Genomic DNA, 15310 nt, shown 5'->3' with positions numbered 1-15310 from the left:
CTGGTAAGTTACTACATGAACAATGTCTCCTTTGTGTGAACTCATGGGTACTTCCCAAGCTGCTGATCAGCTCTCCTAATAGGAGAGCTGACCTGTCCTTCCCCTTCAACATAATATTTGACACTGTTACATATCGGTAAATTATGAGTGCTATATTGAGAGCCCCCTAAACAAAGCAACGGTATTAAGTGATCTTCGCTGGACGGAGCTGTGGCAACACAGAGTCCTGAGGACGGCCAGCGAGAGGGTCCCACACTCAGGCACATCGCTGGTGTCCTGGAGGGGGCCTGGGTTCAAGGGGGAATGGTCACTTATATCACACATTCTCTGAGGGCTAATGGGGCGGGTAATGAGGGTTGAGAGCCAGATCGGACCTTCTACCAGTCAAGGTGTGCTGTCCATGCAGACTTCCCCCTAAGGACCTGATTTAGCTCCTGTGCACTAGTGCGGGGTCAAATGACTGTCCCTCCCAGGGGCCCAGCGGCCCTCCTGCACATCTTCACCCTTCTTACTGCCGCAAGGCTTTATTCTCACTCTGCTTCAGTTTTCTGAAGGATTCAGAAGGAATCCAGTCCCAAGACAGACCAGAGAGATCAATGTTTCCTGTTTCAAAATTTAGACCCTGCTTGACACTTTCACGGGCCCAGGAAGAAAAAACACATTAAATTTTTTTAATGTTTATTTCTGAGAGAGAGAGAGAGACAGTGTGAGCAGGGGAGGGTCAGAGAGAGAGGGAGACACAGAATCTGAAACAGGCTCCAGGCTCTGAGCTGGCTGTCAGCACAGAGCCCGACGCGGGGCCTGAACCCACGAGCCGTGAGATCATGACCAGAGCCGAAGTCGGAGGCTTAACCGACTGAGGGGAAAACACATTACACATATTTTCAGATAATGACATGAGGGGTGCCTGGGTAGCTCAGTAGGCTGAGCATCCAACTCTTGGTTTTGGCTCAGGTCATGATCTCACGGTTCACGAGTTCAAGCCCCACATCGGGCTCTCTGCTGACAGCTCAGAGTCTGCTCGACATTCTCTCTCTCTGCTCCTCCCCTGCTTGTGCTCTCTCTCTCAAAAATAACATTAAAAAATATAAGATCATGACATGTTACATAAGACCCTAAAACCTGTGAACACACACTGAGATTCTACTTCACAACTGTGTTCCTACATGTGTGTGCATGACCTTCAACCCCAAGTGTCTATCTTTCTGTTTCTGACTTTACAAGAAGTTAAGGCACTTTTTACAGACCCCCCTGAGAAGGCCTGAGGCAGTGTTCGTGATGGTAACACGGCTCACCCTGCCGTCTGGTCCTGGAGCTGAGGGGCCATTGTATTCCTCACCCTCCTCTGCATTTCTGCGCCCTTCCCGGAGGCTTTGGGACCCAGTCAGTATTTGTTGAATTGAAACCTGTATCTGCCTTTGCTTAGCACAGAAAAGCCCTCCACAGACCGGACGAATTGAGTCACACGAGACAGTAGAGCCATACACCAGGTTGCGTTCAAGGAGAATTTTATTTTAAGTGTCCACGGGCATTAGAACGAGGCTCTGAGAATCCTTTACCAGACTCCATCACTTCCCAGGTGGCACCCTGCAGACGGGGACCCGATACGTTCCCCGCATCTTTGCTCGGCTCTTCTCTGCGTGTCCTTCAGGGCGACCTAAGACCTGAATCTGTCATGACACAGGCTGCGATTCTGGTCTCCACACAGCATCACTGAGCTGGGAAAGGAGGCCTCTGTGATGTTACTGTTTGCTCCGCGTGGCATGTCTACGAAATGCTACGAATGTAGAGATTTTCTTTCAGAAGAATTTGTTTAAACTTTCAAAGCCCAGGAAGGTGTGAACATACAAACCTTATGGAAATGCCACAGAGATTCTTTGAAAACAAGTAGCCTCATACAGGTTTGTGAAATCAACACACAAGAAAAGCATGTCCTAAGGAAGGTCGGCTTGGTGTGTCCTGAACAAAAGAAATCAAATTTCCTGCTGTGCACCCCAACCACAACTTTCAGCTGGCAAGTGGTTGAAATCTAGGAATCATCACTATTATGAATAAATCTGATTTTTCAAATACCCTGATTCATAACGGTGATCGAACTTATTTTGAGACAAAAATGTTAAAGCTCATTTTATTTCTAGAGGTATATGTATCCTTCATTTGCTGCTAACATTGTACAGACTGAACAACTCTGTACATAAATGTGTACTCACATAATCTATAAAAGTGCTTTAAGTTACTTCACCCTCCCACATACATCCCTACGCCATCCAGTGTTGTCTAAAAGTCCATTTACGTCTGTGTAAACATGAACAGCTTAAAACCCAAGTTCCTAACAGAGGTTTTAAACACTTTCCACACAGTAACATTGGCAATATTCCTAACACATTATTAACATGCTAGAACATTCCTTAATAGGTCCCAAAGCAAAAGGACAGATTTTCGGCACTTTCTGGAGCACAAGATCCACATGAAAAGTTAAGAATTCTGTTTTCTGCCAACTTTCAGCCATTCGCCCGGGGAGAGGGGAAAAATCACTTGTAGGTTAGGTTCGAAGAGAAGGAAAACAAAGATTAACGTCTGAAATCACGGATGTTAAGAGGAACTAGGGGAATACAGCTGGATCCTGGAAGTTCTTCACGGGTGACAATTAGAGAGAAGCGTAGCCCACTGTCGGAACGCTGACACAGACGGCATGCCTTCTCTCCACTGGGCCACGCGTGGTCCGGTCTTTCCATGTGGCTGTCCTGTCCTGGAGCCGAGCCAACTCCGGGCCAGCAGATGCTGCTGAGACTCGTTCACAAACGAGACGAGTGTGTAGGCACACGGCCGGCAGCTCCTCTCTACAGACCAGGATAGGCATCCACGTGATGCTCTTGGAGAACGTACAGTGTCCGGACAAGTGACTTAAGCCTGGTCCCCCCGGGGGCATTCTTTGCTCAGTGGACGCTCAGACTCAGGACCCTTCTTCCGCAGAGTCGCTGTCCACCCATCACCTATGTGGCCTCATGACACCTTGTCCCTTAGTTACTGGTGTTGGAAGAAACAGAATTAGAACAGAGTCGTACATCTATCTCATTGAGGACTGGAGGCATGGGAATTTCATAGCCATGGGAAACGAGGATACTAAACAGAAGGGCTTATGTTAACTCCTGTGGTCTCATCAGGAAATCCGGCAACCCTGAAACGCACTGCAGTATCCTGTATGGACCATGGATTGCTTACGAGTGGTTTCCCCTCAAATCATGCACGTGCTGCCATGTCGATAATTCTGGATCGCGTTGGGAAGGACTCCTTTCTCTACGATCCCCCTGAGGTAGCCTTCATTTCAGAACTTCCATTCACCAAAGAGTTAGAAAAACCCAAATACAATACTATACATTATGAAACGGAAATTCCTTCAGGGGAGATTTATTTTGGGACTATTGTTCCCAAAGGATGTCCTACAAAGTCTGCTGCACAAAAAAATATCTATCTGTGGGCCTCTCACTTTTACTTAAAAAGCTATCAGCTACTAGCTTCCCAGTTTAAGTATCTCAGGCTCGTCGAGGAAAGAAATGAACTGTGAGCATAAAAATATATCTATCGTGAATAGCATTTAATACGTGTTCTAAATAATACCGATAATAACTGCCTTCCAAGAGCCTAACTACAACTTAGCGTCATGTACTATTGGTGAAGATGATGGTCCTTGACCCGTCATATGTTGCACAGATTAAGATTTAGTAATTATGTCTTCATCCTTATCCCCTTGTTTATTGGCACTACGTGAATCATGGCGGCTGACACACCAGAGCACACTAGTCTCCCAACGCCACCCTGGATGCACAGCTAGTGGCTCGCACTCCTGGCCTGTTTCTCATGGTCACAATGACAAGACAGGCCTGACGGCGAGCAGCACATCTGCAGCCACGGCTTCCAGACGATGTTGCCCAGTGACAACTGATTGGGCACCTCCTTTAGCGTCTTGGTGTGATGGTCTACCGCCTCCTGTATGGCATCGAGGATTTCCTGGAACTGGGGCTCCGTCGCTGGTGACAGTGGGTTTCTCTCTCTGGGGTCCTTGGAAATGTCGAAGAGCAATGGCGGCCGATGGTAGGTGACAGCATGCCCGTAGCAGAAACACACATGTGTGGAAAAGCAGCCATTGGCGCCCTCAGGGCTGAACTTGGGCGTGAAGAAGAAGGCCTTCCAGATGGACGTGCCTGCGGTGTACAAGGACAGGGGTTGGTGTGGTGTGGGAAGTGTGTCTATGTTCACACCAATGGGAACAAGCACAGAAATACTCTGCCAGGGCGGGAAGCCTCAGTTAGGGATGAAATGCACCTGCTTCCATTTCTCACCCTTAAGGCTCAAAAGAATGAACACCACGGCCGGAAAGATAGATGACAAAGCAAAAACACGCGTGAAGGCGGAACTGGCAAGAAAAAGCTAAAAGCAATATAGCTTCTACGAAGCAAATTTACATGCACCATATGCGTTTTCTTCCTACTGAGAAAAATCTCTCTTCCTCTTTCTCCTTCTCTCTCTCCATCTCTCCTTCTCCCTTCTCTTCCTTTTTCCCAACCCCCAATTCCTTAGTCGATGGTGTGCAGGCAGAAGAAAAAAAAGACTATTCACTGCGCAGAGAACACGGCCAGGACCATCATTTTGGTTTAATAAATTTTACATTGTGGAACCGGGCAGCGGGCACTCAAAAAACACACACTCACCAACAGATGACAAGCTCCCAGTTCTACCACCCATGGTCTCTGACGTTTTCAACCTGCCGCCCAACTTTCTGTTTAAAACCGACGGGACCTTCTGGAAGAGGTAGGCTCACCGCTAACGCGTACATGAGAGAAAAGTGCTTGCACACATAGACACGCGCTCACGCACACAGCCGTCGCAAACAATCGGAAACACGCTCAGACCTCAGTTAACTTATTTTCTCTAAGACAACCTAAGCGTATCAAGTCAAGAATTAAATGAGCCTTGTCCCCCCACCCCGGGGTGTCCTCAGTTGGTTAAGCGTCCAACTCTTGATTTCGGCGCTCGGTCATGAGCTCATGGTTCATGGGTTTGAGCCTCTGCATCCTGCTCTGTGCTATCAGTGTGGAGTCAGCTTGGAATTCTCTCTTTCTCTCTCTGCCCCTCCTCTGCTTTCTTTCTCTTTCTCCAAAATAAGTAAATAAACTTAAGAAAAAATAAAAGGAACTAAATGTGTCCGGTAGTGAGGATTGGGAGGGACCACAAATGGGTAGTAGAGTGAAATATTCTGATATTAGATTTGGACAAACTGTACGGAGCTTCATATATTTACTAAAAATCGTTGAGCTTGAATTTCATGGCATACAGCTTATTTCTTAGTAAAGCTGTTAAAAATTCCAAATTAGTGGGCAGCTGGGGGGCTCGGTTGGGTGTCTGACTCTTGATTCAGCTCAGGTCATGATCTCACGGTTTGTGGGATCGACTCCTACATTAGGCTCTGCACTGACAGCACAGAGCCTCATTGGGATTCTCTCTCTCTCTCTCTCTCTGCCCCTCCCGTGCTCATGCTCTCTCTCTCAAAAATAAACTTAAAAATTAGACCTCAGTGACCCCAGAGCAGGATGGTTATACTGTTTAAAACTGAAGTTCTTTTCAAATCAAGTCAGTGTTCCACCATACCTGCAAATTCTATCTTTTTAAGGAAAAAAGAATCCTAATTTACAAATAGTCAGAAAGACCTGATTGTTTATCCCGAGGAGCTGAACGCTCATGAAACATCTGACGGGACTGTGAAAACAGCTTCCTGCGTGTGAAGAAGACAGCAGATAAAGACAGAATTAGCAAGTATTCCCAGTGGAATGAGGCCTGGGATGAGATTGTCTTGTTTTGCACTGTCATTATGGTGTTTTTAGGTAACCACCCCCTCCCCCCCAACCCGGAGCCATTCCTGCTTCGAGGCAGGACACACCTTCTGATTAACCCTCTTTCATATTTTGCACATATCATTGCAATGGTGACTTCGAGGCATTTAGTGACCCCCGATCCAAACACAAAACAAGCCACCAGAATCAAGTTAGAACGTCTGTCACGAGGGTCTGCATCAGCCCCCAGCCACCCCTGAGCTCAGGTAAGCACGTGCGAGGGAAGGCAAGCCTGTCTGTGGTCTGGGGGAGGGGCAGACCTGGGAACCGCAGGGCGGGCAACGTGCACGTGCTGTAACTGAATCTGTCACGGGCTCTCCTCCACGTGAGGGTGCCCCCAGGCTTGGGCTCCTTGATGCTATAAGAGCTGCCATACCACACCTGTGTCAACTCACAGGTGTTCGGCACACCTGCCTTTTAAATTTTTTTTTAATGTTTTTATTTATTTCTAGGAGAGAGAGACAGTGTGAGCAGGGGAGGGTCAGAGAGAGACGGAGTCACAGACTGAAACAGGCTCCAGGCTCTGAGCTGGCAGTCAGCACAGAGCCCGACGCGGGGCTCGAACCCACGAACCGCGAGATCATGACCTGAGCGAAAGTCGGACGCTTAACCAACTAAGCCACCCAGGCGCCCCCACACCTGCCTTTTAAAGACGAAGGCAGGCAGGCAGGCCCACACACCAGGCTGCAGACGGGATTTGTGAGCATCCCTATGCTATGCTCTCGGGCGGAGTTCTGAAAAGCACACGGGGATCCTTAGCATTCTCCACGTCAACTCCTCTTTTCCCCGGGGCCTCTGAAGCATGGCATTTTCTTCAGAAGCCTTTTCGGCAATGCACGCCGCAGCCACTCAGAATCCGTCCCGGGTCGGGGTCAGCAGGGCCATGCTGGTGACAGACAGAGGCACGTGGGAAGCCCGCCTGCTCTTGCTGCGAACGCTGCAGATCAGGGAGGGCGTTTCCACCCTGGCATTCGAGTCAAGTCTCGCTGTGTTTAAAACCCCAAGGGGATGCAGGCTCCTGGAACAAATTCATTTTAAGGGCCCATATTTCCCAGTTGTTTTTGAGAGCCGTGCACATGGATTCCATTATTGCCGCCTCGGCTCAGGCCTGCCCAGGTGTACAATGCAGAACTGACTCAAAGGCCGGGCGGGAAAGCTCGGGCATCCTCACCAGGGAGCCGCGAGGGACCGCTACTGAGCTCCGACAAGTGTAGAATTAAGAATTAATTTTTCTGATTCTTTGCTGGTTTAGCATGCTGTATGGAATCAGTGTCTTTTTACTTTCTAACCTGGTTTTTTTTTTTTTTTTAATTTTTTTTTAATGTTTTTTATTTATTTCTAGGAGAGAGAGAGAGAGAGCATGAGCAGGGGAGGGTCAGAGAGAGAGGGAGTCACAGACTGAAACAGGCTCCAGGCTCTGAGCTGGCAGTCAGCACAGAGCCCGACGTGGGGCTCGAACCCAGGAATCTGGTCTGGTGCAGTGGCCAGCATCCTACATAGACACCCTCTCTTCTGTGTTTCCTTGAGGCATTGGGGTGGCTCAGTCGGTTAAGCGCCCGGCTTTGGCTCAGGTCATGAGCTCACAGTTTGTGAGTTCAAGCCCCGCGTCGGGCTCTGTGCTGACAGCTCAGGGCCTGGAACCTGCTTCGGATTCTATGTTTCCCTCTCTCTCTCTGCCCCTCCCCTACATGGGTTCTGTCTTTCTCTTTTTCTCTCAAAAATAAATAAACACATTTTTTTAAAAAATGCATTTCCTAGGTGCACCTGGCTGGCTCAGTCAGTATAGCATGTGACTCTGGATCTCAGGGTTATGAGTTTGAGCCCCAGCCCGGGCATAGAGCGTACTTTAAGTAAAAGTGGTTCCTGGTTCTGTGGCTTGCATAGTAGGATCTGCTTTAACCTCACTATCCTTTTTCTCGACATTTGCACACAACCCTGGACTTCCAATCCCAGCTCTGTGGTGCCCTTGCTGTGTGATGCTGGGCATGGCTATCAGCCTCTCTGTGTCCAGGTCTCCCCTTCTGTAAGCTTAGGATTGTTCCAGACTCTGCTCCTGGCACTGCTTTGCAGGTGAGGAACCTGTTCCTATATGTAAGCTGTGAGAACACGGCCAGCTGCATGGTGAAGACCACATAAGTGAGCTGTGAATATAAACCAACAACCAGTCTAAGCGAGAAACACCCTGGATTCACTGCTCTTGTATCCATTCACTGCAGCACGTCTTCAGATACTATTCCCTCCACTAAGGATTCTTTTTTTTAAAATTTATTTCAAAAAAATAAAATAAAATTTATTTTAAATTTACTGCTGAGAGAGAGAGAGAGACAGCGTGAGCAGGGGAGGGTCAGAGAGAGAGGGAGACACAGAATCTGAAGCAAGATCCAGGCTCTGAGCTGGCTGTCAGCACAGAGCCTGACACAGGGCTCGAACCCATGAACCGTGAGATCATGACCGGAGCAGAAGTCAGACGCTTAACCTACTGAGCCACCCAGGTGCCTCAGCCCCCACTAAGGATTCTCAAAGAGCACGGACAATTAAATGTACATGGCTTCAGCACACTGGCTCGTCATTTATCACTCAGACCTAGGCTTCCCTTGATGAATGCCGTTTAACATCCTTGCAAGATGTACTTTGGATGCTTGGAGGATCCTGTGTATATATTAGACAAGGCACACCAGACTTTGTGGGTTTTCAGTGTAGCAGGCTTTCTTGTGACACTGCCATCCTGAAGTTCAAGAGCCATGTCAATGCTGTTGTGTTTTCCCGTGGTGGGGGCCCCACACCCACAGGACTCCAGGGTGCCCCCTCAAGGAATGTGGATGTCATCCGCGGATGTGTGCAAATCCACCCTGAGCCCCAAGCCCATGCTGACCTCCCTGCTTGCACAGCACACCTCGAACATGACGCCACGCGCCTCCCTATCCTGGGCCAGCCACCTTACTCTAATGCCCACATTCCTTTCTTCTACCCAGAGCTCTTACACCGTGGCCATGCCTGAGTGGCCCTGGGGCACCAGTGGCTTCTAGCTCAGGACCCACACACTGTGGGTGACCCTGAGGCTCACATCTACGTGTTCACTGTAGCCTGGACTCTGAATGATTCAGCACTGGATTAATGGATCACAGGTCTGCTGCTTCCTGCAGCTGTCTACACCAGAACTCAACACGAAAATAGTAAGACCAATGAGCAAGCAGCCAAGGCCAGTGGCTCTGAGCATCGCCTCAAATCCAGGCAGGATTTAGAGCAATCCTACTTCCCCTGACTGACGGCTGATCATCAGAACACAAAACACTCCCTTCGACCAAGTCTCCGGTGTACAAACAAAAAATCGGGGAACAGAAAAATAACCCCCCAGTCCTGAGTGGGTACGGGATACAGGCAAAATGCCTTCCTCCTCACTCTGCTGTGTGTTGAAATCGGCCCCATCCTTCAAGGCTCTACAGGTCCTTCTCCGTGGGCGTGTCTGAATCCCAGCCGGACTCCATCAGTGTGTCTCTGTCTCTCTCACCTGTTTTCACTAAACGTTCTCCGTCTGTGGACACTCCATGTCTTTCACTGCCTTCTTCACTCTCTGAAATGAACAAGTGTATCTCCCACATCTCTCATATGCCCAGCACCTAGCACCTTTCACAGAAGAGATGGTCCCTCGGCCTGTGTTGGGTAAATTAACCGATGAGATGATGAACTGAGCGGGGCTGAGAGGGGAAGAAGCCAGCTGTCATCATGGGCAGAGGGAAGGCCCGGCGCATTCTACTGTCCCCCCCACCCCCGGGGACATCCTGTCTGACATCACGCAGTGCCCAGCAGAGCCGCCATCACGACACACGGCCAGGCTGCTGGGAGGTGTCTGTTGATGGCAGACACGTGAGTGACATTATCGGAAACCCTGCAAATACCTCTGTCTTGGGGTCTCTGGGCATCAAGCACCGAGCAGTCCTAAGGAGCGAGGGTGGCACACACCAGTCAGCTGAGCCTTCAGGGAAGTCCACCGGGGGACGGTGAGGACAGCTGAGAGGGTGGGGGTCGGGTGTGGAGCCAATGCTGGAAGACCAGAGCCGACGGCCCCGAGGAAGGCTACACTTAGGGACAAAGGAGGCACGGAGGAATCCCAGGAAGAGCCCACAGCTGGAGGTGTGGAGACGGCGGACGGGACAGAGGACCGTCTTCTGATTGTGCGTGGAAGAACTTACTGTGTCCGGTCAACACATTCCCATGCACGGGGTGGGGGTGGGGGCAAATCCTGCAGGCAGACGGTGTTGGCCATGAATCCAACTTTGCCGTCAACTGTGTTACCGCATGCCCGCTACCTGGCTTCCTACACCTGTGTCTCCCCAGCTATAAATGAGAGAAACAGCTGTGGAGACACAGCTGCCTGTGTCTCAGCCTCCCGCACTCAGCAAGTGCTACATGGGCACACGGATGACCTCAGTGAAGCCTCCACTTCCCAGCCTCCTTGGAAGCCAGGTGTGGACAGGTATCCAACTTCTGGCCAGTGGATTTCCTTCAGGGACTCCCCACATATTGCCTGGGAGAAAACTGACCTGTACCCTTTCTGTCTAATCTTCCCCACCCATTCCTCCTTGCCGCCGCCCTTCGGGGGACCCTATCACCATTCAACAAGAGACGCTGTTCCATTTTCCAGGTGCTGGTGGAGACCGTGGAGTTTGTACCCTGACACTGCGTAGACCATGCACCTCTACTCGTTGCTCGTGAGATGGAAAGAGGAACTTCCCTCTGTTGTACGTTACTGTTCCTTTTTCTTTCCTGCTTCAGACAAAGCAGACGCTAACATCATCAAAATCTCATAATTCTAAGGATTAGAAGAGGTATCAATGCAAAGTGTGTTGCAGCGTGTGTGACAGCCAGGATGTAAGGAAGAGATGCCAGGGTATGCGGTTAGGAAGTACGTTTTCATTCAAAAAAATTTTTAATGTTTATTATTTATTTTTGAGAGAGAGAGACAAAGCACAAGCAGAGGCAGGAGACATCAATCTGAAGCAGGTTCCAGGCTCCGAGCTGTCAGCACAGAGCCTGACGCGGGGCTCAAACCCATGAACCATGAGATCACAACCTGAGCTGAAGTCGGAAGCTTAACTGATTAAGCCACCCAGGCGCCCCAGAAAGTATGTTTTAAAAAGATAGATCACGGCCACCCATACAGAAAGGTGACAAATTGGAAGACGGAAAGATTAACAGGCGGCAAAGTATATAACTGCGTCTAAAACAGTCTTGTATAGAAGACCCACGGCCCAGGAAGACACAATTAGTTGTCACATAGGACGTGCCTTGCTTAGGACTAATCAGTCCCTGCAGCAAACACGGGGTCCGACGGCAGAAAGAAGCAAATCAGGACCAAGTTCTAGACATAAGCAGCCACACCCAGAGAAGTGAGATACACCTCGTGCTCAAGCCAGAGAAAAAGAAGGCACGAAACTATAGACAATGAAACGGCGGGACCCAGTATGCAGGGCGAAAGGGGCGGAAGACAGGCCGTCTGGTAAGATGAGAACAAGCTAGCTTCTGAACTAAGATCCAAGCGCGTCTTTGAACATCCCAAACACTGCGTTTCGGTATTCAAGAAAGAAAATGTAATGTGGATTTATTCTGTCTTCATAAGGAAGTAAGTTTGCATTGTGACAAATTAACCAAAGTCACAGCTGGTATGTTTTTCATCCACGGTATTAATGAAATGTTAGGTCAGGCTGACGAAACCTTTAGCAGAAAAGTGGATGTCTGTTCTAAAGATTTTATTGTTAAGTGATCTCAGCACCCAACTTGGGGCTCGAACTCACAACCCCGAGATCAAGAGTTGCATGCTCTCAACTGGGCCCGCCGGGCGTCTCTGGTTGTCTATTTTAAAACCTGCCTAATACTGTCTAATATAAGGTAATATAAAGTGCTGTATGAAAGCACACATTTAATGGACTATGTTGAAGAAAACGAAATCCATTTATGAGGGTTTTTTTTTTCCCCCCATTAAGGGAAACGCACAGCCGGGAAGTGCAGCCCGTTGCTGAGAGCCTGAGCGCTAATGAGATAAAATAAATGAAATGAAAGTCTCACACTTTCAGGAAAGCCTTCTCCATCCTCTGTGTCACTTCTCCCCAGCTGCCTAAGTGGAATCCGTGCGTTCGGGGACACGTAGCCTGAGCCGTTAGTCCATCCGCGTCCCGTCCCTGCTGGTGCGCCCAGGAGGCAGGTGGGGCCACGCCCACGTGTGTGCCCACAAGCCCAGAGGGTGCGTCGTGGCATTTGGCGGAGGTATTCACGGGGGAAAAGGGAACCCTCAGGCTTCCATGTCTCCCTGCCGTGGTCTATCCACCTGCCACATGACTGACCGTCTGGGGCCAGGAGGTTCGCTGCACCACAGACAAGTCTGAACCAGGCCTCCACCGCAGATACTGCAGCCCACGTTGCCACGGTTTCAACCTGCATTTTTCCTTCCCGATCCCTCAAATCCCATTCCCAGCAATCAGGGCGGGAAGGGCATCCCACGGAATGACTAATGACGACGAAAGCCAAGCACAGCTTTGTTGCGCAGGTTAACCATCAACCCACGAGGCACAAGCAGCTGCGTGTAGAACATTCTCTTTTCTTAGGTGTGCGTTAGAGGCAAATTTCATTTCTAAAGTGTGTGAAAACTTGAGACAGTCAGCAAAGCAAGCATTTTGCTTTACCTGCCAGAGCAATGCTGGTTTGATTTTAAACTTTCTCTCTTTTACTGGCACACCAAACAGAAAGGAGTTCACGAGATCTGCATATTCATTACAAAGATTACAATAATAAACGAGATTGCATAATTGAAAAAAAATAAACCTTCCTTCTCTCCTATTTCGAAAGAAGGTACCTTCTGGATACAAACACATGTGTTTAGAATCAATTCTATTATCCTACAGGGTTTTGTTGTGATTTCTTTTTAAGTTTTTTTTTTTTTTTTTTTTAATCACAGAAAAACGGTTTCAAACTTGAAATGAAAAAGTAGCTGGGGGGCACCTGGGTAGCTCAGTCGGTTAAGTGTCTGACTCTTGACCTCAGCTCAGGTCATAATCTCATGGTTCATGAGATCAAGTTCTGTGTTAGTCTCTGGGCTGACAGTGCGGAGCCTGCTTAAGCGGGCTTCTCTCTCCCTCTCTTTCTCTCTGCCCCTTAAGCTTGCTCTCTCTCTCTCTCAAAATAAAAACAAACCAAAAAAACCAGTAGCCAGATTTGTGAGGCCCTTTGCGCTGAGCCTCGGGATGACCACATCCCATGGATTTCTGTGTGACTACATGAACAGGGTACTTAGCCATTAACACGAGTGTGGAGTTTATACACTGGATTCATAAGCTCAGAAATCTGTGACTGGACCCTGAAGCCAAGTGTCTACCTGCTTCCTAAGATAAATTTTATCCATAAAATCAAGCTGCCATTGCACTGAATTTTTAATTCCCATCAACTCACACACCCTAACTTAAAGGCAAGGCTTTTAATACACTTTGCACAGGACATTTTAATTCAAAATTCCCATTTTAATGTAAGAAAGGCGATGCACGTTATAATAATGCTTTTGTGAGTCCTTTTACAGTGTAATGGGAGTAATCATATTAGCTCATGATTTAATTATGCCGTTCAACTTGCTGAGACAACTAAATTATAGAATTATTATAATTATGGAATTAGTGAATTATAGAGAAGACATTGCGTGTAACAGTTGAACGGGATTCGTATTTCAAAAGGGAGGAAATGGAATTCTAGCTCTCAGTGTTTGCAAAATAAGTACTTAATAAGTCTGGAATTGCAATACGCAGGCCTCCAATGAATCAGGACAAATGGACATTGGACGTTAAAAACATCCGTGGTCATTTTCTGGAGCCAGAGGGTGGCTGGGAGGCTCGCTTCCTCTGTGAGAGAGGGAGAAAGCCAGGGTCGTCTGTGCCTGCGGATTCCTGGAGTGCAAATACTCCCGGTGCGGCTGAGCTCACGTTAGCAACGGTTTAACGGCGCGCCGGAAAGGTTCCCGACCTTCCAGGGGCTGGCTCCGGCATGGCCCTGCTGTGACTAAATCCTGATCCTACATTTCTCTTTTCTTCTCTAATAAAGTCTTCCCAGCTCAGACTGCGACCTCCGTTCTCTAAGAATTAGGGAGCCCAGCAATCGCGGACCATCTCCTACCAAAGGAGAGCTGCGCGGAGTGAGGCTGACCCACCCGGCTGGCACTAGTTGCCTTTGTCTCCTCTGGTTGACAGGTAACTGCAGGCGGGTGAGAGTCACACATTCCCTTCTCACCTCTGTGGTCAAGGCACATGAGAGCGCCCGCCGCACAGCATGGTCTAAGGTGTCACAGGCAGGGAATCTGGTATGTTTTACTCGCTGACAGATACTATTCTAGCACATCGGATGTCACATAGTAGGTGCTGAAAAATACTGGCTGAATTAATAGACAGATGAAGTAGCGAATAATCACCCACAAAGCCACGTGCGACGGTGCCACACAAACATCGTTACCGAGTTTCAGGTGTCACCTAGAGGAAGTAGGAGAGGACTCAAAAATCCATGGTGTGTGCAGCCCTGAGCGGCACAGCTGTGTCCAGCACTAACGGTGTAACACCTGCTTTCCTGTTGACCGTTCGGGGCAGCAGCCTTCAGGGAGCGCACAGGAGGGAATGTCACTTGTGTGTGTCTGGGAAGCGAATTTCATCCGAGGGCCAGCTCCCTCTCGGACTCTGGGTCTTGTTTTTCTCACCTACCCCTCTTTTCTGGCTCCCTCTGTCCCCTTTGTCTTTCCTCCTCCACAGAGTGTGTTTCCCCAGCCCCTGGTCCAATCTGTCCCTTCCGTTCTCTGCCTGGGGGTGCGGGTGGGGGGCTGGCGCTGTGTCAATGCACTTACCCAAGGTTCCAGACAGGATGTCGCGCTTCCTTACTCAGCGGAGAGCCACAGTCCTCGCAGGCTTCCTGTCCCCAGAAGTGGGAAGGACTAGAGCTCTCATTCACTGGATGACTCACACCTCAAAGTGTGAATTAATCTAAAGAAGCCACCGTGTCCCCACCGAGGTTTGGAGTCACAGACACGGCGACGGGAGAGGGAAACAGAACCGTCCCAGGTCTAGAATCCTAAACTCACCGTTTCTCTCTTCCGTATCTCCCAGAAAACATTGCAAGGAAGGGGCCCGGAGTTACACTAGATACTGTGGGGGTGAACCTGCTGTCATTTCTGTGGCTAATGAGAGGCTTGTGATCTTCCACTTGAAAAATCATGCAGACGCTGCTCTTTAAATAAGCCTTTGGTAAATGGGCGGGGTGAGGGGGTGGGGAGTGTGTGGTGTTGAAAACCAGTGTGGGAATCACGGAGATCAGGAAGGAGCCATCGGGTGGGAGGTCCCCGCAGAGCGTAGCGTCCAGGAGCAGGACCCAAGGGGCAACAGAGAAATGGGAGTCTTCCTTCA

General features: G+C 49.2%; 1 protein-coding gene across 4 annotated transcripts in view; it reads right to left on the bottom strand.

The window, feature by feature from the left end:
• Positions 1–1491: 1491 nt before the first annotated feature.
• STS (steroid sulfatase) overlaps positions 1492–15310 on the bottom strand; it is a 158309-nt gene continuing 144490 nt past the window's right edge. For all 4 annotated transcript variants that reach the window (XM_077754704.1, XM_077754702.1, XM_077754701.1 and 1 more), the window contains one exon: positions 1492–4202. In XM_077754704.1, coding sequence (XP_077610830.1) covers positions 3829–4202 — 374 coding nt within the window. In that variant the 3' untranslated portion in view covers positions 1492–3828. The remainder of the gene's footprint in view (positions 4203–15310) is intronic.

This window comes from Crocuta crocuta, unplaced genomic scaffold (genome assembly GCF_008692635.1).
Source record: "Crocuta crocuta isolate KB4526 unplaced genomic scaffold, BGI_CrCroc_1.0 scaffold221, whole genome shotgun sequence".
In the NCBI taxonomy this organism is placed as follows: domain Eukaryota; kingdom Metazoa; phylum Chordata; class Mammalia; order Carnivora; family Hyaenidae; genus Crocuta; species Crocuta crocuta.
Note: the sequence above shows the minus strand (reverse complement) of the source record. Positions and strands in the feature narration are given on the sequence as shown.